This window comes from Notamacropus eugenii, chromosome 3, assembly GCF_028372415.1.
Source record: "Notamacropus eugenii isolate mMacEug1 chromosome 3, mMacEug1.pri_v2, whole genome shotgun sequence".
In the NCBI taxonomy this organism is placed as follows: Eukaryota; Metazoa; Chordata; class Mammalia; order Diprotodontia; family Macropodidae; genus Notamacropus; species Notamacropus eugenii.
The window spans coordinates 194,476,489-194,504,391 of record NC_092874.1 but is presented as its reverse complement, the minus strand read 5'-3'; the positions used below and the strand labels follow the sequence as shown (position 1 = coordinate 194,504,391).

General features: G+C 39.2%; 1 protein-coding gene across 1 annotated transcript in view; it reads right to left on the bottom strand.

Annotated features, from left to right (window-relative positions):
• Nucleotides 1–17,142: 17,142 nt before the first annotated feature.
• Nucleotides 17,143–27,903, bottom strand: part of CD9 (CD9 molecule) — a 52,097-nt gene continuing 41,336 nt past the window's right edge. Inside the window, exons 3-8 of the mRNA XM_072653710.1 lie at nt 22,572–22,669; nt 21,692–21,766; nt 20,546–20,644; nt 20,298–20,387; nt 19,390–19,473; nt 17,143–17,600 (exon numbers count right to left, since the gene is read on the bottom strand). Coding sequence (XP_072509811.1) covers nt 17,535–17,600; nt 19,390–19,473; nt 20,298–20,387; nt 20,546–20,644; nt 21,692–21,766; nt 22,572–22,669 — 512 coding nt within the window. The 3' untranslated portion in view covers nt 17,143–17,534. The remainder of the gene's footprint in view (nt 17,601–19,389; nt 19,474–20,297; nt 20,388–20,545; nt 20,645–21,691; nt 21,767–22,571; nt 22,670–27,903) is intronic.

Below are 27,903 nucleotides of genomic sequence, written 5' to 3'. Positions count from 1 at the left end.
TTACATTATTTTCCAAATAAACACACAAAATGCAGGTCATAACTGATCCGAGGTCCGGTCCGCTGACAGGTCTTAACAAGCAAGTGTTGGCAGGTTAGTGTGTTGTGCATTGTTGGGAAGTCCAGCATGCATCAGCAGGAATATGTGCATGTAATGACTTGCTTACAATATGATTCTATCTGGTCACATGATGCAATATTGCATCATCAAAATTTCAATTCAGGAAAACCCCCACAAATTGACAATAAAAATTATTAAATTTAAGATGTGTCATTAAAAATGATGGAAATTTCAAAAAAAATTAAAGGGTTAAAGAAAGTAGATTTCCAGGGGGCACTGAGTAACTTTTTTTTTTGAAAAAGGGGAGGTAGGCCAAATAAGTTTGGGAACTTCAGGTTTACATTATTATAGTTATTGTCATATTATGTTATTGACTTTGCCTACTTCATTTTGTATCAATTAATATTAGATTTCCTATGCTTCTCTGTGTGCATCATATTCATTATTTCTTATAACTCAGTAATATTCTATGAGATTCATATACCTTGATTTGTTGAGCTGTTCTCTAATCAATGGGCATCTTCTTTGTTTCCAGTTCTTTACTTCTATAAAATGTTACATTATAAATATTTTGTAGTACATAAAGACTTTCTTTGTCTTGTTGACCTCCTTGACACATATGCCTGCCAGTGAGATCTCTGGGTCAAAAGTTATGGACATTTTAGTCACTTTCTTATCCTAATTCCAAATTATTTTCCAGAATGATTGAACCAATTAGTGCCCGCATGTCTTTTTGTAACCTCTCCAGGACTGATTTCCTTCTTTTGATTTCTTTGTCAATTAGTTGGGTGGGAGTCAAAACCTCAAAGTAGTTTTGATTCACATTTCTCTTTTTGTCAGTGTTTCGTATGATTGTTAATAGTGTGCAATTCTTTTGAAAACTATTCATATCCTGATGCAAAGTAAATTGAGTGGAACTAAGAGAATCATGTACACCATGACAGCTGTATTGTAAAGCTAAATAACTATGAAAGACTTAGCATCTCAGTCAGTGATCCACCAGAACTTCAAAGAACTCATAATGAAAAATGTTATCTACCTCCAGATAGAGAATTGAGTCTGAATAAAGATCGAAGCATCTTTTTTCCCTTTATTTTTCTTACTTTTTTTTTTTTGGAACATGGCTAATGCAGAAGTTTTTGACATGACTTCATATGTATAATGGATATTATATTCCTTACCATCTTAATGATTAGGGGAAATTTGTAACTGAAAATAAAAATATAGCAAAAAGAAAACTTCATATTCTTTGACTTTTTATCTAACGAGAACTTTTGCTCTTATGTATTTCTGTCAGTTATCATCCATTTGTTTAAACAAATATTTTATTGATATCTTTTTGTTTTTATATCACCTTTATTTCTGAATATATCCTATACCTCTCTCTTAACTACTGACTTATCCATCTCTTTTGTAACCCACCTGGCTGATCATTCTTTCAGGACTGTCATGGTTCATACAGTTTATATAAGACATAGGAGATGATTGGGCAGCTGAACACACATTGTTACCCAGAGTTTTCAAAGGCCCTTGTTGTGGAATTTGGTATTGAAAGAAGTAACCAGGAAAGGGACAGAGTACTAGGACATCTAACTTGCTTAGCTAAAAGAAGCAGGGCTGCTAGGAGTCAGGGTAGCACACCCTTCTTAGGGGCATCTTTGTTGGTGGGTCTTACAGATGTCAGAACTGAGACCTCCAGAGACTGCCAGAGGCTGGTGGGCTGAAGACAGAAGGCATTTTGGATGAGCCTGGGTGGTCAGTATTATTTGTTTCCTCTCTGCTCCTAAATGGAAACTTGGCTTAAAAACACCTGTTCCTCCTTTGAACACTTTGACAATTACTTCCTGTTTTCCTTTGCCTGATCATGGAGAGGAGTGAAAGAGATTTGTCCGTTTTTGGCTGTGAGCCAGATAGATGAATAGATGTGGTCTATGCTTTTGTTTCTCTGACTATTAACCTCTCAATTCCTAAGTTTGATAAAACAAAACAAAATGAAAATCTGGGGGTTATCAACCCAGAGTGATGTGGTTAATGGCAGCAGAATGGTGAAACTGGGAGGAAAGGAAGAAACTAAAGACGGTCATTGAGGAGAAATTTTTTCCTCCTTTAAAGAAACAAGAGATATTTTCTTGCGTGAATGGGAAAGTCCTGTAACCAATAGGTGGAAAAGAAAGGAAGTATTTAAATTAAGCTTATCTTTTAGACTATAAATATAGTTTTATACATATACATACATTTATAGTTATACATACACACACATATATTTATATAGTTATATCCTTATAATCATATAAGGATAAGTGATCCAAAAAATAGCCGAAGTGAGGGTTTGGGATGAGGACTTGGAAAGTGGAATAGAAACTATCACTGGGACTATGTGGTTTTGGCATTGCAGTGGCTGACCTTGAGGATGCCAACTGGTGTTAGACAGGATTTCTGTTACTAAATTCAAACCCCATTAGAACTCTTGTTACATATATGTATCTACATATAGAAATATATGAATATTTAAATATACTTGCATATATTTTATGTACATATAAAATTCATATATATGTATATACCTATGTGTGCATATACATGCACACACACATATATAAGGTGTTCCAAAAGACTTGGTGCAGTTTTAGCCTATAACAGTGTAATATTAAGTACACATATGTAAGTCAATAAGCATTTATTAAGCACCTACTATATGCCAGGCACTGTGCTAAGTGCTAGGGGTTGTGTTTGTTCTTTGTTTTCAAAGAGGACCATGACATCAGACATCATGACATGACTTGCACTTGACTTTGTTTTGAGTGAAGGAGGGCTGTGCAGGTCACCAGCCTCACTTTCTCCTCCTGAGCCATCTAGATCCAGTGACCAGATATTCATCAGGATGACTGAAGATGCCCCAGGATGCAATGGGAGACCTTGGCCTTTTAGACTAAGGCCTTTTCAGGTTCTCACTTAAAGTGAGGTAATGCCCATTCAGCAAATAGGCCTCTTTAAAAAGTAGTCAGGGGATGGCCTCTTTAAATAGAAAAGAAAAATAAATAAATAAATCACACTGGGAGGGGCAGGAACCTCAGAATTTTTGTTTGGAAGAGAAACAGTTGACATTCACTCTAAACCAGAAGGGTCCATAAAAACAGCCATATGCCAGGCACTATGCTAAGTGCTAGGGGTACCAAAAGAGGCAAAAGACATTCCCCATCCTCAAGGAGCTTACAATATGATGGGTGATACAACATGCAAACAGATATGTAAAAGTAAGCCAAGTATGGGAAGCCAGAGAAATTAATTGTCCAGAGCTGAGAAGTAGAGTGTCTGGTTCATGGAAGAACAAAGAGGCCAGTGTCACTGGATCAAAGAGTACAGGGTTTAAGGTATAAGAAGACAGAAAGGTTGGGAGGGGATAGGATATGAAGAGCTTTGAACACTGAAAAGAGGATTTTGTGTTTGTTCCTGGGGATTATAGGGAGCCACAGGAGTTTATTGACTGTGGAGGTGTCATGGTCAAACTAGTGCTTTAGAAAGATGTCTTTGGCAACTAAATGGATGCTAGACTGGAGTGAGAAGAGACTTGTGTCAGGCAGACCAATTAGCTGGCTACTGCAATAGTCCAGGTGTGAGGATATGAGGGTGGTGGCAGTACCAGAGGAGAGAAGGGGGTTTATTAGAGAGATTGCAAAGGTGAAATTAGTGAGTGAGGAGTCAAGGATGACACCTAGGTTGTAAGCTTAGGTGATTGGGACAATGGTAGTGTCTTCAGTAGTAACAGGGGAGTTTAGAATGGGGGGAGGTTTAAGGGGAAAGATGAGCACAGTTTTGAACATATTGAGTTTAAGATATCTACTGGACACAATTCAAGATGTCTGAGAGGCAGCTGGAGATGGGAGACTGGAGATCAGAAGAGAGTTTGGGGCAATATAAGAAGATTTGAGAATTATCAGCACAGAGATGATAATTGAATCCATGGGAGCTGATGAAATCATCAAGGAAAGTAGTAGAAAGGGAGAGGAAAAGAAGGGCCAGGACAGATCTTTGTGAGACACCCATGGTTAGTGGACATGACCCGAATAAAGATCCAGCAAAGGAGACAGAAGGAGCAGTCAGGGAAGCAGGAGGAGAACCAGGAGACAGAACAGTGTCATGGAAACTTAGAGAGAAGAAAATATCAGGGAGAATGGGGTGATCAACAGTGTCAAAGGCTGCAGAGAGGTCAAAAAGGATGAAGATAGAGCTGGGCTAGATTTAAAAAGTACCAACTGGTCAAAGAACCTCTTTCTCTTCTTTATCTGCCTGCTTGTGTTTAAGTGAGAGAAATCTTTCCCACCTGGGCAAACATTTGACCTATGAATACAGCCTGTGTGTGTCGTTTTTTTTTTTTTTTTGTCACTTTGTATTTGTTCTTTCTAATTTTAGGTGAAGGAATATTAAAGATGGCTTTAATCCTGTGAAAAACTAAAAAAAAAGTTGGGATAGTGTGATGATAATTTTGATACCCCCTACTCAAATTAATCAGTATTTATTCAGTTTATTATGATTTGGTATATCAGTGATTGTATTAGCAAATTAAGCAGAATAGGATTAAGTCTAAGTTAGTTATGAATGTTAAAATTGTTAGGATAAGAGTTCTGAATGCTCTTAACACCTTCCCCCACACCCCCAGCTCTGTAGCACGCCATGATAAGGTTCATTTACTGATGCAATAACCCTACCCCATCCTACTGTCCACTCTCTAGTGACCTCTGCTTCAAATCCACAATTTCTTTGGATTCTAAGATACTGTTGGTCAAACAATAGGATCTTTTGACTTGTAGAAGGGCCTGAGACAGTGTTGCAGGGTTTTATGACCTTTGGAAAGCTCCTGCTAGGAAGATCTACAGTTGATGACCTGTGGGAAGGTTTCATGATCTGTGAAATGCCTGTTGACAAAGTGGTTACGATTGATGAACATCTCCTTTAGCCAACTACAAGATATCTCCACTTCTAGAATTGACCAATCAGTGAATTACAATGCCTCTTTCTATTTTTCTACGTTTCTATCTTCAGTGCTCTTCCAAATGTATAAAAGTAGCAAGCATCCAAGGGGAGGGGATCCTGACCATGAGGAAAGTGATTAATCATGCTTACAGTTCTTAGTGACTTTTATTACAGGTTGGAATTTTCTGGTCCATATTTTGGCAAGCCAGCCAGGAGGTTGAGATGTGTGTTTAATCCAACTCTCTTTGGCTGCCCTCCTCCAAGGGATCCAAAAAGGAGTAGTCCCTGAAAGAATCTTCTCAGCATTGGCTCCCCTGAGGAGGGTGGCCCTGGGAGGTTGGACTCCCCTCAATCATTGGTACTCAAATTCCCTAAGCCACAGGAAGCCTCTCCAAACTGCAGGTGATGAGTTTCTAAATTTATGGCTTTTTTAACTTTGATTTTGAAAAGGGTCTCTAATCTCTCTTGAAAAAGGGACTAGCAATAATTTCCAAAAGAAATAAATATTTCTCCATTAGATGATTTTAGTTTGGAAGGCTCTACAGCATGTAGGTTAATTTAGGAATTAGAAAACTTGATAAACTGATTAAAAACTGCCCTGAGATTTAAAAATACACACAAACCGAATTCCTCCTCCCTTTCTTCTCTTCATAAAGGATGGAGGGATTAGGCAGGCTTGCAGAATTTTAGTGCCACTTTCCCTTTCACACCAGCTAAAGCATCTGCCAGCAAACTTAGACCCTTTAGAGGATTTCCTTTTTTTTTAAGCTTTATTTTTTCCTTAGAATTTTAACATATAAAATAAGTTTTTTTTTAAAAGTAAAATTGATTATAAATTGATCTAAAACCTGTCTTTTATTTTGAAACTTATCTCTGGGTCTCTTTATGTACAAAAACATTACATTAGCCTTTTACTTTTAACTGAGACAACTTGCTGGTTGTGTCAGGAATTAAAATTATGACGGAAAATCACAGACAAAACATTTTAAAGTGCTACCAAAAACAGGCATTTGAAATTTCTTAAAGCAATTTTTAAGAGCTAGAAGAAGCCTGATATGTGGTAAGCCCTCTATCAACTACATTATCCCTTTCACATCATGGGGGGTTAGGCATGTAGGACCCCTGCAATCTGGAAAATCCATATAAAATGTAGTAGCCTTTGTATGTCATCTTCTGGCTTTCCCATTCTTTTTACAAACTTTAACTTTTTACTTATTTTAATTCTAAAAAAGAAATTGTGTATATTTGTGGTATTTAAAGAAAATATATTAATATTTTACAAGACTATACATGTATTTTATGCATTTCTGAGTTTTCTAAAACTCTTTTTTGATCATCTGTTGGCCTTCACGTGTTGTCTAAAGCTTCTGCAAAATTCCCCCAAAACTCTCATTTAATTTCTTATGCCAACTCAAGATATATCAAAATCATGATACGTAGAGTCACGATGTGGAAGGGATAGTTGTACTAAGACATGACTAGTATGAAAATGCAAGATAAATTCTATGAATTGATAAATTTGCAATGTATTTGACTAAGTTAATATCACTTGACTGGTAATAAAGTTTTGAATACATGAGATGCAAAATTTTCTCTTATATTATGAAGGCTAAGAAAAGCTTTTAAGTCATTTCCCCTTTTTGAACTGAATATTGTTAGATGATACACATATCTGTTACACGGTATTACTATGTGTCTGAAAACTACTCATTTAGCTAGGGTTTTATTTTGTTTTAAATTAAAAAACAATAATGATTCATTATTGGGTGAAAAGAGCAGCAAATTCCTCTTTAGAGATCCTTGTCTGGGAAGTTCTTTATCACTTCCTATTCTGGCTGGGTTGAGATTTTAATAGCCCTCCTGACAGTGTATTGTGAAATTGAACTCTGCAGCTTAAGGAACTCCTTCAGTCACAGTGGAGAAATGTACAAGTTAAACTTCAAATAATAAGTGAATTTTATTTAAGATCATTTGGAAAATCATAAAATTGTATTTTGAACTATTCACTGTGTGTGAACATGTGCTTACTGTATAAGGATACAAGTGCTGATACTTATTAAGACAATAGCATCCTGGTCCCTACAACGATGCTGAAAGGAAGTGGAAAGAACAGTTCAAGGTTAAACAGGTATCTTGAGTCAATGACTGATGAAGGTAAGTCACTCCTCTCTCAGAGTTTCCATGACCAGGTATCCCTTTTTTTGTTGTTGTTCATAAGAGGCCACAGCAGCACACAAGGGATAATAGATTTGATTAAACAAGGGTGGGTTGCTCTAGATATCACCCCAGTGATAACTTTTAATCAGCATGCACTTTGAGTCACATCCTCTCTTTAAGCTTAAACTCTCTTTGAGCACTTACAGATAAATTTTATTGATATGCCCAAGACAGGCCATTATAAACATCTTATTGTCATTGTTGACCTAGGTTGAAGCATGCCCTAATTCTAAAGCCACAGAAGCTTTTGTTACCAGAGTTCTCACCAAGAAAACTGTGCTCAGGTATGGCCCACCTGTCTACATAGACTATGATAGAGAATCTCATTGCACCGATTCTTTTCTCTCTCACATGTATTCTAATCATGGTATCACTCCCAAGTTCCACATGCCATACCATCCTCAAAGTTCTGATCAAGTTGAACATACATTAAGACTATGGTTGGTAAGTTATTCTTTGAATTCCATTTGAAATGACCTGATATTTTCCCATTGGCTTTATTATATCTGCATAGAAGACCAAGGGGGGAAATGATAGGAGTGTATGCAGGCAAAATTTGAGAAGTTTGATGTTACTATTATGTGAAATTTTTCTAAATTATTGCGAAATACTGTTAAGACTAGTGATCAATGTTAGAGGGGCCATTTTCCTGTTGAGTTATTAAAATGAATGTGATAATAGTCTTTAAGAATTGTAATAATGGTTTTTCCCCCTAGAATTTTTATGTTTTAATAAGAGTTTTGTGGACTGAGTCTGTTTCTAGGTGTGTGTATGTTCATCCTTCATTGTCGAAGAAGACCATGCCATCAGAGAAATGATGACATGACTTATACTTGATTTTGTTTTGAGTGAGAGAGGGTTGTGCAGGTCACCACCCTCACTTCTCCTCCAGAGTCATCTGGATGCAGATGACTGGAGATGGCCCAGGATGAGGGTTAAGCGACTCACCCAAGGTCACACAACTAGTGAGTGTCAAGTGTCTGAGGTGAGATTTGAACTCTGGTCCTCCTGACTCCTGCACTGGTGCTCTATCCACTGTGCCAACTAGGTGCTTTTGTTTCCAGGTATGATCATCGGGAACTATTGAGCCAATGATCTATGAGACAAGCAGCTAATGAGAATAACATCTGCAAACTAGTTCAGGTAGAGTTTGTCTCAAAGAAAGGTGGAGAGAGTGACTTTTGGCATGGGCTGAGGTAGGAATTTCCAGTCCTGACTTCTCCAGTGGAATTGACCAATCAGTGAATTATAATGCCTCCTTCTATTTTTAGTGCTCTCCCAAGTACATAAATGTAGCAAACACCCAAGGTTAGGGGTCCCTGACCATGAGGAAGGTCTTAGACCCAACTGAATGGAGACCCCTGGACTCCCTAATAAATTGATTAATTATCAAGTTCCCACACTAGTGAATACAAGAGTTCCTGAATCTGCAGTCTGTGCCAGGATTTTTCAGATGCTGAGTACTACTGAGATGACAGCCAGTTCTGCTCTTAGACCTGGCACTGGGGGTCTTTGTTGGGGAATCCTGTACCTGAGGGCACCCTGCACTTTGGAGAATCCTACTTATCATAGGTACAAAAATTGTTAAGATAAAAATGAAATATGTGGGACAGAACACAATAATTCTGAATCATCTATACAGCCAAGCAGATGTTACTTTATTTGAATGGAATATATTATATGAACTATGGGGATATCTGAATACACCCAAATGAAGTCAGCCAATTGTCCTGGACTACATGGTACGAAGGTGGTTGGAAGGCTGAGAAAGAGAGTCAAGTCTGGTGAAATACAGGTTCCAGAAAAAAAAAAAGCTATTTTAAGTCTTCTCCCCAGAGACTGAAGTGGTAGAATGATAGAACATGCACGAAGTTGTTGGGGGGAAATGCTTGTACTCCTGTTCTTGTTATATCTTTTCAATAAGTATCTCTTTATTGAAACTAATTGATGATAATTGATTAAATAATTCTGGGGCTCTAATTAATGGTTGGTAACATTGGGAATGGCATAATGCAATAGGGCCTCAAGATGTAGAGCAAAAATTTTGTGAATCCCTTAGGGTACTTCTAGATTTTGGAGAGTTGGATATAGTCAGTTCTGAGCCTTGCTCCTGGGAGAACCTGATCCATTAGTATGTGAATTGGAATAAAGAATTCCAGGGCTATTTAAGGTGTGCATATACACACATATATATATTCATACATATAAACATATGCATCTGTGTATACGTATACATACATGTATGTGATGTTACAGTACAGATGGGACTTTTTTTTTTTTTAGCATTGATAACAAAGAATAAAAACGAAAGAGTAAAACGTAGATCAGTTAAAGCAGTTGTATGTTAGACACAGACTCTTCCCTGGCAGTCTCCCCACACGTTTGATCCATTGCCAACTGCTGTCATTGCTACTTGTATAAGTCCCCTTCTCTCCACCACAGCTGCCACCATGGGCAGGCACTCATCCCCTCACCCCAGCACTATTTCAAGAGCCTCCAAGTGGATCCCCCTGCCTCAATTGCAATTCATTCCAATCTATCCCCCACTCAGTTGCCAAAGCGATCTACCTAAAGCAAAGATCTAACCATGCTTAATAACTACCCCCAAATGCCTACTGGATCCCTCTTACCTCCAGGATGAAACATGCTATCCTCTGCTCATGTGACTTTTGCAGTCAGCTTAAACCTTACTCTTCTCTGCATAATCTATGATCAAATGTCTCTGGACTTCTTGGTGTCTCATACCCAATGCTCCATCTCCCAGCTTTAGGATTCGTCTTTAATTCCTATAAAGCTCCCTATGGCTTTCCTGGTTTCCTTCAAGATTCAGCTCTAATTCTACCTTCTGTTAAGAGATTTTACCTGATTCCTCCCAGTGCTAGTGCCCTTCCTCTCAAATTACCTCCATTTTACTGTTGTATATATGTCTATATCTGGTATGAACATAATTGTTTGCATGTTACCTCATCCATTATAATGTGAACTCCCTGAAGGCAGGGCTGTGTTTTGTCTTTCTTTGTACCCCCAGCACTTAGAATAGTGCTTGGTAAATGGTAAGTGCTTAAGAAATACTTGTTGGTCTGACTTGTTGACTCGATGTTATATAGCCAGAATATTTACTTAATATTCACCATTTACTTAATATTTATCTGCATTCTGAGATGGACTGTAAGATGGGGAGTTAGGGCAACAAGAAACACAGTCATTGATCAGGATATGAATGCTGCTGTCCCCAAGGCAGTCTCTATCTCTGACTCTTCTGCCATTGATGCCAACTCTCCCAGTCTGGGAGAGCTGGGGTTTTTACAGCAGTGATTGATTCTTGTATGAAGTCTCACATATAGTCAGAGGACCTTCAGAAGTGAATGGTGAAGCTTGTGACTAAGGGGGTTTCAACATTCAGTGGATTTGGATACTGGCATACTAAGATTGGAAAGCTAGAATTGACTGATGGGAGTTTATAGTTTGTGGTTCCATATGTATGTAAGTAGACATTCCCCTTTATCCAGAGATGTGGAGGTCTCTTTTCTCTCCCTTCTTTGAAGGTGGAGTCACTTAACACTGGCGGGCCCAGTTAAGTCTTATCACAGGAGGATTCTGTGCTGGTAAATGTATACCAAGCAGTTCTTTAAAAAATGGATACATGGTAGACTTTTAATTTCACCTGTAGATAATTGACAAAACAACAAATCAAGCCCTGCTCTGTAGTGCTGATTTCTGAGGTGTAAAGACACCCACTAGAAAACTTAACAATTGGCTCTTTAGATCTAGTATGAGCTGGCTCCAGCACACCTCTGGTACTGTACAAGTAATAGGTTAGGTGGGGACCAAACAACATATCTGTACCCCTGGGAAGAAAGTATATTCATTTAAATAGAAAGGATCCAACCAGTTCTGAAAGCTACCAACAGAGGATCACATTCACTCATATCCTTCCTCTTCACCCATTTCTATGACCTTCCCTCCATTGCTGAAGCCAGGGAGCTCAAGTGTCCTATTATTCTCATCAAATGAGATGGTATCTGTGAGGTACTTAGCACAGTGCTGGCACATAGTAGGAACTTGGTAAATGATTATTTCCTACCTCTCTCCAAGCACTACTAGCACCTATGGGGGCTGGTAAACTTTAAATTCAAACTGCATTTTCTTCTTTCTGCAAAACAAAGTTTTCATGGAAGGATAAGTCTGGGCCACAAGATCTTGTACAGTGGAAGCTATGAACCTGGAGCACTCTGCCAGCTTACTTATTACCTGTGTGATCTTTTTCTGTGCCTTTTTTTTTGGAAGCAATCTGGGGTAAGTGACTTGCCCAGGGTCACATAACTGAGGTCAGATTTGAACTCAGATCCTCCTGAATCCAGGGCCAGTGCTCTACCCACTCAAAGATCATCTAGTACACCCCCCTTATTTTATAGCCAGTTCTCAGTTAGTGCGAATAATGAATCTCTTGAAATGGTAGTATGTATTTGAGTTCATCTATTCAAAGTTAAAATTATGTAAAATATGGTTGTTGGTTCCAACTCACTGGAAGTATGCAGTGTGAATGTGAATGATTTTACCTGAATGAACTGCTTCAAGGGCTTCATTATTCACACCAATCAGGACTTAGCCATATAGATGAGGAACTTGTCCTGAGTGTCCATTGACATCTTTGTCATCCTATATTGACCTAGTTTGGAAATAGCATTCATTGTGATTTTTTCCCCTAGATTTCTTGAGGAGGAGTTATGTTGAGAAGTGAACAGAACTTGGAAGCTTTCCAGGGCAGGTAGCTTTGCTAGGGATGCCCAGAAGTCCTTGAGGAGCTTGGCTTTACTTACTTCCTGCTCTGCCAAAATGGCTACCTCTCTCTGAAATGCCAAATTTCATTTAGAAAATAAAGATGATATTTTTCCCATTCAAGTTTGAAGACCCCACAAAATCTAACCTTGGGTCCTAGGTTAAGAACCCTTGGATTAGAGGGAACAGGAGGGACAGGTAGACAGAAGACGCTAGAATGATTGATGGGTCCATTATGTATAACTCTTAGCCCTCATCCAAAGGAATCGTACTTACTCTTGTCTTTATCATGTTGAACGCATTTATAAATGACTCTAGCTTGTCTTGATGTATCTCTGTATAACATCCTTTGGGTTTTAACTGCCTGGGGTCACCCCAAATCTGTCTGAATAGGGTTAATTGCACTGTTTAATCTTTCAGAGCTAGAACCAACATTGAGACCTGGGTGATTGTGAGGTAGTCAGGACACATCCATCTTTAATACCTTATGTTCACTAGATTACTTCACTAGATTAGTATACAAATACTACCAGTTAACCCTGTAGTTTGATCAACTGAAAAGGGAAGGAAATAAACATATGGGCCAGGCACTGCTCTGTTTTATAAATATTATCTCATTATCTCAATACAAATATTACCTTACTATTAAACAACATCCCCGGGAGGTAAGTGCTCTTATTATTTTCATTTTACAGCTGAGGTATCTGAGGTAAACAGAGATTACATGACTTACCCAACATTAACAAGTAGTTAAGTGTCTGAGGAAGGATTTGAATTCAGGTCTTCCTGATGACAGGTCCAGTACTCTGCACACCATGGTGTCACCTAGCTGCCTCTTAATGTGAGGCTTTTTCTCTGTGTCATGAAATGCTGGGCCAAAATGCAAAAATGGGAGATCAGACTCGATAGCATAGAAAATGGTCAGATTATGGAAAGACTCTTGAGAGCCATGCATCAGCATTTGAACTCAGTGTGATGGGTGAGAGGAAAAGTGTGCACTAGGAACCAAGAGACCTGAGTTCTAGTCTTGGCTCTGTCAATTGCTCTGTGACCTTGGGCAAGCAACTTTAAGTTTTCTGGGACTCAGTTTCCTCATTTGTAAAATGGAAAATAGATCCCTCATCTATAATAACAATAATCCTTCCTCTACTTATTTCACAGGGTTGCTATGAGTTTCCAAGGAGATAAGAGGGTACAGGAATTGTGACTACACTTCCATTGTAGAGTGGGGGGTAAAGCCAGTGCCTGGTTTGTTGTCCCTACCTCTTTCTAACTCTTATGACCTTGGGCAAATTACTTGTCCTCTCTGGGACTGTTTTCTCATCTGCAGAAGAGGACATAAGGATTACTAAGATATCTTCTAGCTCTGACATTTTGTAATTTAAGATTTCTTTCGTCTCTGAAGTTCTGTGACATTGTAAATTGGCATCTGAATATAAACCAGAGAGAGCATTTGTAGCAGCCCAGGACTGTTTCCCTCCCTATACCTTCTGACCTTCCTTATAGGCTCGCTGAATTAGACTCTATCTATTGGGTGGTGTCAGAAGACCTGGCTTCCATAACTTGAGGTGGTGCTTTGCTGGGTTTTTTGGGTCACTTGTAGATGTTGTTGTAGCTATAATGCCTGTTAGCCACAACCCACCTCCAGAGTACGAGAAACCATAGTAATCTGACCAGGATGAGATATGGCCTGTTGACATTTCCACAATACATGTTCACGAAAATCCAATTTAAGAGGAAAGGAATTGAGTTTGCTGCCCCCAGGATCTGCTATTGCTTCAGTTTTGACAGTTACATTAGGTGCTCAGAACTCTACCAATAACAGCGTTAAAGGTTAGGGGGTGAAGGGATCCTTGAGTCAAACACATCCTGTCTGTGTTTCATCACCACTGGAGTTGAGAAGAGAGAGAAGTGAACAGAACTTGGAAGCTTTCCAGGGCAGGTAGCTTTGCTAGGGATGCCCAGGAGTCCTTGAGCAAGGCTTCCTATGCCTTGGTTAAAGCCCAATGAGAACATCATTCCTGCCCAATTTTCCCTCCTCCCCAGGGTTAAGGGGACCTATAAGATTCTGATGAGTAATGGCAACTATAAGGCCATATTTATTTCGGAAAATATCATTTCAGCCTCCCTCTGGAAAACAGCACTGTGAGGGAGGCAATCACTCAGGCTGCAACATGCAACTATCTCAGGGTGAAAAGTCATTTGTGAAACCAGTTGACTTCACAGATCTTCATTTGCTGATTGTTTCACCAGTTCTTATGGTCTTCCTTTTGGAACAAGTCCTCAAACTTCTAGGTTGAATTTTAGCTCTAGCAGAGCCCATCCTGTGGGGAAATTCTTGAAAGAGGTGTGTTACAGGGTGGGGGGTGGGGGGTGAGGGTGGGGGTGGGGCAGGGGTTGACTGTTCATGAGAGATGTTCAGCTTCACGTTCAACTACTCAAAAGATCTCTCTACTTGGATGTCCCATCAGTGGCTAGAGTCAAGATGTCTTAAATAGAAGTTATCTCTTGCCCTAAATTGATCCTTCTTTCAGACTTTGCTTTCATGGTATTACCTTTCACAAAGGCTCTCATGTTCAAAATCTGAATGCTATCTTTGACTGTTCTCTAGTTTGGCTTGTCAAAGCCAATCAATCACCAATGGATTTTACCTGCACAATATCACTTACTTACACTTCTTCCCTCATCTCTAATTCCATTGTTACCACACTAATAGAAGCCCTTATTCCTACTAGCCTGGACTACTGCAATTACTTTCACTCTCAACAGCAGGCTCTTCTGCCTTCACTCTCTCACCACAGTCCATCTTTCTCACCCCTATCAGTCTCATTTTCATAATATACAAAAAGACTCCCAATGGTTTTAATAACTCCCAGTGGCTTTAATGGATTCTGATGGCTAAATGAGTAAAATTTGAGCTCAATATCTTGGCATGCAAGGACTTTCATGTTTTAAAAAATAAGTTGATAGTGATGAACATTGTCTTTTTACATCACTATAGTTTTCCTTAGAATCCCTCCCTCCTCCCAGAGAGCCATCCTATAGAACAAATATTTTTTAAAGACAGAAAATAAAAAACACTAACATAACTGACCAATATATTGAAAATGTTTGAAAAATGTACAATGTGCTCCCAGCTCTGCAAAGGAATGGGTTAGAAATATCTTTTCATATCTCTTCTTTCAAGTACATGAGACAGACATCATTCTATGATGTCATTCGTTGCCTTTGAAAATGAAAGACAAAACAACAGTATCTAATATCAATTGGGCTTCACTTAAGGATTTGCTAGCCTCAGTGGTATTCAAGTCTTTTGCCTCTCCTTATACTTCTCATAGAAACTTCTCCTTCCATCCTGTGAGGATGTCACATCACACTTCAGTGAAAAAAATTCAGGCCATTCACTTGAGAGCACCTTTTCCCACCCTCCTCTTTATTATGAATTGCTTAAATATCTTTCCCTACTATCTCCTCCTTAGCTATTGTTTCTGAAGAGGTAGACTTTCTCTTTCCCAAGGCTAATTCATTTATATCAGAGATGTGCTGTGAAAACCAGAGTAGAATGCAACTGATAAATGTTTAACAAAATAAATGAATATACAACATAATGTTAATTTGGGGTTATCAAAGTCAATATGAAGGCAGGAAATTTTTAATTTGAATATTGTTTTAAATGCATCCTTAATCACACCTTATTTAGAAGATTGCTTCCATTTTAATTTTGCATTTCGTCCTACCTATTGGTTCTTTTCCCCATCCATCTTTAATAGGGAATGGCACATATTCAAGGTATTGCTGATTCTCCATGAGAAGGGCCTGTATCCAGGAGATTTGTGATGACATGCAATTGAAGCATCTTGGAAAGACTTGAGCATTGGTAGGTATTCTATAACTGGTTCCAGTCTGCTAATCACATGGTTAGAAGACTTTTTGATTGTCTACATAGTGAGAAGCAAGGTTATTCTCCCAAAAGGGACTAGTGACAAAAGACTTAGTTGTTCTTTTTGGTAACATAATCTTGGTCATTCTCTTTGACTCTACTAATGGTGCCCAGCGAGAGATCATGCTGGAAGGGAAGATATGTTGGGTCATCTCCAGAAGTTAGATGGTTTTGGGACTATAAGCCTGAGTTCTTTGCTGGTCTTATTTGTTTTTTTTCTCTTCTAGGTGAAGGAACTAGACGTTCTGGGAACTCGATGTTTTGTGTAGTCAGCTTGGCATTGATACCCTGATGAGCAAAGAATGACTGTCAGGACACAAACAGAGGTGGCTGAGACAAGGACTCATCTGGTGGTGATGCTCCTGGATGTGAACTTGGTGGGACCAATGCTATGGAGGAACTGTGCTGAAAGTGAGTCTACTCTCCTCAGAGACTGACATGGAATTACTCCCTTTCTCTGAGCCTTAGCTTCCTCATTTGTAAAACTAAGGTGTTAGATCCCTAAGATAAGGGAGGGTGGGTCCCTAAAATATTGGGGGTGGTGGTGTGTATTTTAACTTTTGTTCTTGTTACATCTTTAAAGTAAATGTCCCTTTATAAAAGCTAATTGATGTTAAGTGGTTAAATGTCCAGCTAACAGAGACTTGATAGTTTTCTTTATGCATTTCAGGAACTATCATGTGGAAGGATCAGGCTTTTTCCTTTTGACAGAGTGAACAGAAGGAGAAGCAATGGGCAAAATTTGCAGAAATGAATGAAGGCCTGATGAAAGGAAAGTCTTTGTAACAATTCAGAGAATGGGTCACCTTGGCTTCCCCCTGGATGGAGTGCTTATGTATGATCATATGTGGGGGCATGGTGCAGAGAGGATTCTTGTTCCTGTACTGCTTGAGCTAGACTACTGTGGTCCCTTCCAACTCAAGATTCAGCGATTGCATCATGAATCAAGACTCTAGGGGGCCTGAAAGGTGGGACTCACCAGACAGATGGGTTGTTTTGACACTACAGCAACCAAGAAAATTCCATTTCTGGATGGATTGGGGGTAGGAAAAGGGAAGACACCCAAGGCATCAATAAAGCATTAAAAAAAGGGGATAGTAGGCATTTAATTCAATAACACAATTTCCTTTTCAATGGTCATGGGAGAGGAGGTGATATAAAAAAACCAGTCAGACTTATTGTCATAATGTTTATTATGTATGAAATGGTCTTCAACATAAGTTACAACCTGATTAAATCTGAGATAAGACGTATTTTGTTTATATCTATTTAAAAGGCCAACAATATGGTCCTTTATTCTGTACAATATCTTTAACTAGAGTCTAGCAAATATAGTACCTTTCATTGCAGGATTTCTTTAACCATAAAAGCAAAAACCAAAAAACCCTCAACTACAAACATCGGTATCAAATAAGGCATTAAAAAGATAACAAATATAGAACAACTTTGTCTGTTTAAAAATGCAGAATGAACACTAAAGTTAGTGGCAAACAAAACAAAACAAAAGACACAAACAGAACAGTTCTAGAGGGCAGATCTTCCTGCTCAGGGGATGAAAGCAAAGACTCTAGACCATATCTCGGTTCCTCCGGATAGCACAGCATAGAATCATACTGAAAATCATGCCAAAGATCTGGAAAAAAAAGAGGCCAGAAATGAGATGGTTTTATCATAAGGAGACCAGGCTGTCCTATTCTTGGCAGAAAGGTGATGCACAAGGGTCATAGAGAATAAACATGGTTAATGAATTATTTGTGCTCTTAAATTGTACTTATATACAATAAGAGAGAGTTCTATTCGGGAGGTGATGAGAAATCAAAGGGAAAGGACTGATTTTTTCAAAATGAAGTGCATCAATAAAACATTTAAAAAGGAAGAAAGGGGGAGGCTGAAGGGAAGGTAATGGAATTACTGTCTTTAAGGTAGGGCATTGTTTATAGGAAACTATTACTTAACTCGGGTATCAGAGAATTTCCTGTTAAAACTTCTGTTTTAATCTGCTGTCTCTGAAAGCTGGGAACCTTCTTACTTACCCTGGAGATCTTTTAGTGTAAGAAAATCAGTCAGAGTGAGGAAGATCAATCTCTCATTTCACAGAAGACAGCAGTACACAGTATAGTAGAGAGAACATGAGATTAGGAGTTCGGGGACCTGGGTCTCAATTCTAGTACTGCTATCTGTGTGACCCTGAGCAAATTATTTCACTTTTCTGAGCCTCAGTTTCCTCATCTATAAAATCAGGGGACTGGACTAGATGATCCCTAAGCTCCTCTGGGCTCTGGATCCCCTGAGGAAACAAGCCCAGCGGGACTTGACCAAAGTCAAAGGAGAAAATGGCAAAACTTGGACCAGAATCCAGATCTTAGGACGAGTTCAGAACTATTTCCTTTGCACTATGAGGACTGGCTCAGGGGATATCAGGGACAGGTCAAGAGGAAGATGCCTACCAGTGGGTCTTTGCTTTGGAATTCAAGCGGGAGATCTGTCTCAGTCAGAGCTCTTTGCCTAGACTAGACAAAAACCTATTTGTTTAAGAAAGGTCAAAGTCTTTTCCTGCCTTATCATTCTCTTTTTGGCTGGCTATTCTTTGGTTATGCCTATTTCCATCAGAGATAAAAGAACTAGGTAGGTTCCTAGACAGCTTACTTATTATTAGGGCAGCTCTTCTCGGCTACTGTCTAGGGACTTCAGAATAAATTGCAGGCTGTGTTGATTAGCCATAAAGTGAATTATTCACTAGTTCAGGGCTTTTTTCTTCTTTTTTTTTAGCTGGCTACCTTTTGGAGTTTTTTTTAAGATATGTACTGAATGTGATAATCTCTAAGGTCCTTTCCAGAAGCGCTCATGCTGATTTGAGCTGATGCTACTGACTAAAAAATTAAGAGGTAAAAGTTAGTTAAGCAAATTTAGCTCACAGCCATCAGAACTGGTTTGGAAAAAAGCTGGTAAGGGAAGAGTTTGCAATAACGGCAAAATAGTCCTAGGACTGTGGACAAATTAGTCAAGGGCCTGAATAACAATATGGAATCTGACATCAGCCCTTGGAAAACTGAGTAATCCATACTTATGAAGCTGGGGGTGGAGAATCAGTGCCAACATAATCGGTAGTATGACTCACACATAGCATAGTGCTACGGGGCTCCCCCCAGCCCATTGAATCTGGACATGGGGATCTTCCAATTATTCCTCCCTGATTATCCTTCTCTAGGTGATACTCATCTATCTACCACTTAACAAATACCCTGTTCATTCATATCCTGGTTTAATGGCCCTATTCAGTGGCACACTTTTGTTCATGCCAATGCCCATTCTGGAGTGGAACCTTCTCAGGTGACCCAGACCTGATTATAGAACTTCCTTTCTAACCTTGCCTAGCATTACACCATGGGCAACCAACCGCTCCATCCCCTGCTCCTACTCACCATCACAACAGCAATCCCTATGCCGACAGCTCCAATGATGTGGAATTTATTGTTGAAGACTTCCTCAATAGCTACTGGGCAAGGCTTTAGGGAGACAACACAAGGACACGTATCACAACCCATGCTTTGACCCAACTTTCCCTATTAGATACTAGTCATGTTTTTGCAAACAGTATGCTCTGAGATAGACTGACGAGGAGGATCACAAATGGGGAAAATGCAGAGAACAAGATAGTTCATGAGAAGAAATCCTGTCTGAAAGCTAAGAAGGAAAACTTGGAAAAATATGGAAAAGGGGTTACTAAAAACTGGCTGGGAGAGAAGTAAAATTTTAAGCTGCTACCTTAGAGTTTAGGTTTGGTCTCAGGTTACATACTTTCCTTTGATTAAAAATTACATTAATACAGCACTTCATATTTAGAAAGCATTTCATACTTCACTGTCATCTGAGATTCATGACAATCCTGGAATGTTAGTAGTAAATTATTTCTATTTTATAGATGCCAAATAGGCTCAGAGATATCAAAATTATTTGTTCAATAACATAGACGTTAAGCATTGGATCAAGGAGCTGAAGCCAGGTCTCTACATTCATTCTTCTTTTAAATGTGTCATATTAAAAATGTTTGTATGGCAAGTCAGAGGAGGGAGCTCTAAGTTATGAAAATTTTACCCTCTGTATGAGATAGGGATTGCCAAGGAACATCTAGATCTTCCTGCTTTGCTGTTGTGGACAAAATGGAGGCAGGAGGGTATCATACAGGAAAGAATAGAAAAGACAAAGCTGCCTGTTACCCCAGAGGGGAGGAGGGATTTATTTTAGAAGATGCTTGGATATTAAATGGCGACTGGCCAATACAGCTGGTGTGGGAAGGTGTGATGAGGAGAGAAGAAATGGCTGCTTTTACCTTTATGGTTACTGTTGAGATCAAGTCCTTGTTAGGGCAGGTGTCCGTGATCAACTGATCCAAAACTCCAGTCAAGCCACAACAATCTAGCTGTAATGGGATAAGCACAGGGCACATAAAAAAAGGCAGAAAAGAAAAGCCTGGTTCAACTATTAGCTGAGTTGGCATGACATAGACCTGTACACACACTCACATCCTCACTCTCTTGTGAAGAAGTTAGAGAAACTAAGTGTGGAAGGGAGATTTACCGCATGGTGGATGGCTTTGAGGGTTTCCTTGTAGGGGCCTTCTTTAGTCTTCATCTTGTTGTATGTTTCCCTATAAAATTCCTTGATCTCACGAATCACCTATGGGTGGATGCAAGGAAGAACAAAGACACTTATTTCACAAAACCTTTTGCTCATTCCTTGTAGAAACTGTGGAAAACCATTTCTATTTAAGTTCCCAACCTCCTTTCCCTCTTTCAGTAGATGTACACATATAGAGTGGGTGTCCCAAAAGTCTCAGTGATGTTTTAAGCTTTAATATAAAGGAAGGATGAGAGAGAAATCTCTTCCCACCTTTCTACCTTTGAGCATTCAGTTGTCCTTTTCCCCCATGCGACATTCTCACTTTATTCCTTTACAACGCAGTCAAACTAAATGACTCTCCATTTCTTTGTCTTACCTCTTACCATTTCTCTCCTTGAAATCTCTCACCCCATCTCTGCCTTAAGAAATTTTAGCTTGAATATTGCCTTCTTCCATGAAACTTTCTTGGACGCTCTCCGCGAGGGGAGACCTCTCTTCCCTCTGGACTTACGATATTTTTGGTACCTCTCAGAACACTCCATCATGTCTGCCTTGTATTCTGGTTACTTGTCTTTGTCGTATCTTTTCTACTAGGGGAGGAACCTTGCTTCCTACAGCTTTATAATCACTATAATGTTTATTACATTTATTGAATAGATACTGTATAAATATGTACTGACTAAAAAAAGATACCAAAGTGTCCATCTCATCTCTGTTTTTCTTGGAAGGCCATGTCTTCTTGGGTACTTTCTTTTTTTTTTGGTGGGAGAATAAGGCTGGGGTTGGAGAGGGCATTGAGGAGGAAATGGTAGCCCACAATATTCATCCAAGTGTTGTGAGAGCCAAAGGGGATGAAGCCTGAGAAAAGGCCACTTTAGTTTCCACTAAAGACTTCCTCAACACTTTTTAACTGAAGGAGCAAACATGGAATTACTGCTGGCCCTGGCATGGGCATACTTGCACATGTATGAGTATGTGTTTGTGTTATTTCATGATAAACCAAGATTTTGCTTAAAGAGTAGCAAAGAGGATAGGCAGGAGCAATGCCTGGCAAACCCAGACTACTCCAAGAAATGGAAGAGAGTCCTTTCAGGCAAAGCTTACCTCTTCTTTGTGGGAATAACCCCAGATGGCAGCAGCTATTTCAATGGCAAAAATCACCAACAGGAAGGCAAAGAACTAAAAGACAAAAAAGGGAACAGGGGTCAGGAGAAAAAACCCCACACACATAAAAGTAGTTAGAGCATGGGATTTCAGGATGTGTTCTGTACAATTTTAAGCATATCCTTGGTCGAGTACTCAATGAATCCTGAAACAAAGGAGAATGGAAATTCTAGGGAAACCCTAGGGAATGGGTTTCTGGGGACACAAATAATTAAGTCACAAGTTAGGGAGAAAAAGGGAAAGTATTATAGTAGCAGTAGGATTAAATGTCAGAAAAAAAAGCCAAAGACTTAGAAGAGATAAAATACAGAGAATAGGAAGTCATCTTTAAATTGATCAGTTTACAAAAGCATGGCTATGTTTTATTTGCAAAGATCCTAAATCTTGGAAAAAGGGAAAGGAGGCGATAGATTCTGGGAAGAGTTAAGGGAACTAGAGGTATTTTCAGTGGAGAGAGTAAAAAGATACCTGTGGATTCAGGGAAAAAAAGCAAACGTGGTCTTCAAAAAAAGAAAAAGCAAAGTTCTGGCACTTAGTTGCCTAGGGGCAGCCATGGGATGGATTTAGGGAGGAAAGAAGAGAAAACCAGTCACCACCAAGGAGAACTAGATATAACTAGGCTGACCACCCACCACCCCCATCGCTTGCTAATAGACAGAGAGGTCTCCCATAAGGGAAGAGAGTGCTAGGGAGATACTGGGACAGTTTATTTCCTTGAATAACCCTATTCCAAGTCAAAGAGGGGGTCTCTGTCATCTGTGCCTGGATGGGACACAGGATCAGAGAGGAGTGATGAGACAGTTTCAAAAGGGACACTCACCAAGCCCAGCATGCATTGTGATTCCTGCACAGCCCCGCAGCAGCCCAGGAAACCTACCAGCATCATGAGGGCACCAGCCCCAATCAAGATATAAACACCTTAGAGGAGAGAAAAGGAGAGAAGAAAACACACACTCAATCTACACTCCTTAGCACAGCTCTGCAAATCGTTAAAAAGTCAAACAAACCAAAAAACCATCTACTGGCCTGGCTGATTTTGTACACTAGGCCCAAGGAAAATGCATCATGAAATAACAAGAATATTGGATTTAGAGGCAGAAGATATAACTGGATCACCCTGGACAAATCAGTGGGCTTCTCTGGCTCTTCATTTCTTTATTGTAATGTGAAATGAACGTGACAACCATTTTTTTTAAACATACGGACAATATGTGTCTACGTTGCCAAGGAAATATTTAATGATTCAGGGAAGTGGCTGGTGTATTAAATTTCCTTTAGGAAATATAGTCCTCTAGGACTATTATGGTCTAAGCAGACTTAAAGTCTTGTAAAGTGAAGAGTTGCCAGCTTCTTAAGACTGTAAATTCTACAAAATAGGAATAGCTTTGTGTGTGATGTTCTTTATAAAGCATCTTATACAGGATAACAGTTAGGGAGGTGCTTATCAATGCACCTAATGGATAGAGGACCAGACCTGGAGTCAGGAAGCCAGTAACTGGCTGTCTGACCCTGAACAAGTCACTTAAACTTTGTTGGCTTCATCTGCTCCCTCATCTGTAAAATGGGGATAATAATCACACCCACCTCTCGGGGTTGTTGTGAGGATCAAATGAGATAATACTTATAAAGCACTTTAAAGTGCTTAATAGAAATGCTAGCTACAATTATCATTAATGTTTTTGTTCATGAATTTTTAAATTTTTAAAAACATTTTATTCCCCCCATTACATGTAAAAACAATTTTTAACATTTATTAAAAAAAAACTGATTTCCATATTCTCTCCCTCCCCCTCCCTTCGCCCTGATATAGGCTATAGATGTGCAATCATGTAAAACACATTTCCATATTAATCATTTTGTGGAAGAAAACTTTAACAAAAAAAAGGGAAAGAGAAAGAAAGAAGAATAGTATGCTTCAATCTGTATTCAGGTGCCATTAGTTCTTTTTCCGGAGATGGACAGTATTTTTTGTCATGATTCCTTTGGGATTGTCTTTGGGATCACTGTTGCTGAGAACAGCTAAGTCATTCACAGTTGTTTATCATACAATGTTGCTGTTACTGTATATAATGTTCTCCCAGTTCTGTTCACTTTACTCTGCATTAGTGCATGTAAATCTTTCCAGGTTTTTCAGACACCTGCCTGTTTGTTATTTCTTATAGTATGATAATATTCCACCACAATCATACACCATGACTTGTTCAGTCATTCTCCAAATGATGGGCATCCCCTCAATTTCTAATTTTTTGCCATCACAAAAAAGAGCTGCTTTTTTATACAAAAATATTTTTGTATAAATAAGTCTTTTTCCCTTTTTTTGATCTCTTTGGGACACAGATCTAGCAGTGGTATTGCTGTGTCAAAGGGTATGCAGTTTTATAGCCCTTTGGGCATAGTTCCAATTTGCTCTCCAGAATGGTTGGGTCAGTTCACAACTCCACCAACAGTTCATTAGGGTCCCAGTTCTCCCACATCCTTTCTAACATTTTATAATTTTCCCTTTTTGTCATATTAATCAAACTGATAGCTGTGAGGTGGTACCCAGATCAATAGTGATTTGGAGCATTTTTTATGTGACTCATGATAGCTTTAATTTCTTCATCTGAAAACTGCCTGTTCATATCCTTTGACTATCAATTGGGAAATGACTTGTATTCTTATAAATTTGAATCAGTTCTCTATATATCTGAGAAACTAGACCTTTAATTAGAGATTCTTGCTGTAAAAGTTTTCCTCCAGTTTTCTGCTTTTCTTCTAATTTTGGTTGCACTGGTTTTATTTATGCAGACTTTTAAATTTAATACTATTCATTTTTACGATGCTCTCTCATTTGCTCCTAAATTCTTCCCTGATCCATAGACTTCACAGGTAATCTATTCCATACATTCCTAATCTGCTTATGGAATCACCTTTCATGTCTAAATCATATACCCATTTTGACCTTATCTTGGCATATAGTGTGAGATGTTCTATACTTAGTTTCTGCCATACTGTTTTCTAATTTTCCCAGTAGTTTTTATCAAAGAGTGAGTTTTTGTCCCCAAAGCTTGGATCTTTGTATGGAGGAGATGACAAATGTGCTACTAGTCAAATTTTTAAAATGGATTAGAGCACTGTTGCTCATTGTCTGAACATTAAGACTCAGGTATGTCATTGGGGATGACTGTTACAGTCTATAATCTCACTTTTATGGAGCAATCTAAGACTTTTCTATTATTGTTTCAATTTTACAGATTAAAAAAAACCTGAGGCTCAGGAAAGTAGAATGATTTGCCCATGGTTTATGGCTAGTCTTTAAAATGAGAGGATAGCACTAGATCAGGGGTCCCCTCTAGCTCCTCAAGTGTGACCCTTTGACTGAATCCAAAATTCACAGAACAAATCTTCTTAATTTGTTGTATAAAACTTGGACTCAGTCAAAAGGCCACAACTAAGGATCTAGAAGGCTACATGTGGCCTTGAGGCCTCAGGTTCTCCACTCCTGGACTAGATGATCTCTAAGGTCCCCTTCTATCTCTAAAAGGGTTTATATTATTTTATCTGGACTTAGGCATGTTTAGAATGAAAAGGCTTCTGTTGCTCTCACTGGTTCATGAATACCAGAATGGAACTTGGAATGGAATAGCACTTTTAAAGATTAAGAGATAAAGGGATATGGAAAGAAGGTGAGGAAAGTGGATGGGTGGCCAATACTGCCTGCCTCATAGCAGAAGCACTAAGATTGGTGGGGATGACCTCAGATCTGCACATGCTCTGCTAGGGGTCAAGTTAAGAAGACTCTGGAGGACCCAGATTTTATATCTGTTCATCTTGCTAGGCTATTATTTATACTACTGTTCTCAGAGGTAGGAAAGACTACCATCAAGTCCAAGGGTTATTCTGGCTACACATCCAATTGGGTGGTGAAGGCAGTACCAGAATACAACAGACTGAGAAGTCTCACGGGACAGTCGACTGTGACCTACCTTATGTACAAGACATTGTGGAAAGGTTAAAAAAAAAATTCTGACTTTTAGCAGGTCTAAGAAATTGGACCTGTGATCTCATTGGCTGGTTGGAAGCTTTTTCTACCCCTGCCAAACTGGCATCTCTTCCCTAACTTAAGAGTCTTTGAAGGCTGACTGGGACACAGGGAGTTGCTAAGTTCTTTGGCCACGGTCACACGTACAATGCTTACAGAGCCATCTACTCTGTATGTACCTTTTTATATAGATGTTTATCCAAGCTCCTTAAAGGCAGGGGGTTTTTGCTTTTCTCCTTAGCCACTAGTACTAGGACTAGAACCCAGGTCTTCAAGACTCTTATGAATATGGGGTACTGCCTCTCATGAATACACAGAATTATAGTTTAAATGGTCACTACTCATATGGGTAGTGTTGAGATCATAACACTAAGATCATATGGTCACAAAGATAAGATAGGAAGGGCACCTCAGAGTTCTTCTAAACTAACTCCCCCATGTTTTAGATGAGGATCTCATCCAGAGAGATGATCTGCCTGATCACAAAGATAAGAAACACAAGCCCTCTGCCTTCCCTTGTCACCACCCAGAGCTACCTTTCTTCAATTGCTTCTTTCAAGGGCTTCAAGCATTTACGGGCATCTCCTTCATTCCTGTCCACGAATGTTTGATAACCACTTCCAGTTTATAGATATAAAAAACATAGGCTTGAGAATGGACTTATTCAAGGTCAGCAAACAGGGTAGTGATGATTCTCATCCCCACTGCACCCACCCAGGCCAGAAAGCCCCAGGCCCATGTCAGTACTGAGTCACAGCTGTGCATGCATTTGCAGGATGGGTGACTTGGAAGTGGAAGGCTTTTAGCCAAGAATTCACAGTTCCTCTGTCTTCACTGACCACCACCTATCCAGCGATGTCAAGTCACTCAGTAAAATCCTTGCTAATTATGGTTATAAATTCTAGACAATTCCAGGGTTGAATGACTTATCTGGGGGAGGAGTACAAACCCAGATTACATTTAAATGTTGGAACTCTTAGAACCAAGCTGTATTACCAACAGATATAAACTATGCATCATGCAGAACCAGTACAACCATAAAACATCCTATCTGCTAATATTTTAAGGTTTTTGTGGTGAAGAACAAATGCTTTCCTCAAAACAATCACACAACACAGAAAGTACAAGTATTATTTGCATTTTAAAGAGGATGAAAACAGTGCTCAGTGAGTTTAACTGATGCTCACAGTTACAGAGGTAGTTAGTGTCAGAAGGCAGGATTTGAATCCAGGACTCCTGACTCCAAGTCCAGCGCTCTTTTAACTGCTACTAACAAAGCCTCTTGGTTGGGGATTAGGAAGCTGCCCCTCCCCCCTCCCCCCAAGCTGGTGCCTTTTCCTGCTTCTACCTGAGGCATAAAAAGCATTAGTTGAGTCAAGGCATTCTACAATCTGGCTCTCCTCTCCCTCTCTGGCCATTTCACAACAATCCCCTTGATGAATTTCCAGCCAAACTGGACGAGTAGCTACTTCCATTATGTCATTGTCTGCCTCTAAGCGTTTAAATAAAGCCTTTCCTTACTCCCATGCTCAGAAGGCTCAGATTCCTTATTTTGTTTCAGCCTTTCCAGATCTAGGCTCTACTTTTGAGTGCTTCTAAAGGATCAAGGATATTTGACATCCTTTTGTCCTTGGATTCCTGGAGGAGCACTGTGTCTTGCACAAACTAGGTGCTTAAACATTACTTACTGAATTGAATGAAAGATGGCATAGAATGTGAAAGTCAGAATGACCTTAGTTCAAATACAACCTCATATACTAAGTAGTTGTGTGACCCCGGGCAAAACACTCTCTGTGTCTTAATTTCCTCCTCTATAAAATGGGGATAATAATAACACCAGCCTCCCAGGGTTGTTTCAAGGAGAAAATGAGAAATTTGTAAAGTGCTTTGCAACACCTTACAATGCTATGTTAATGTTAGTCATTATTCATAAAGGAAGTGACTAAGAAGTTAAAAATGATTTACAATTCATGAAGGTGGAAAGATTCCTCCAAATTTGTTCAAATTCCATTTTATAAAACAGAGATACCATGGTTATAGGAGAAGGCATTAAGAGAATTTAACTTAATCCAGGCTCATCTAGAAAACAAAATCTGTTCTAGTGGTTTTAAAAATCAAGAATAAGGCTACT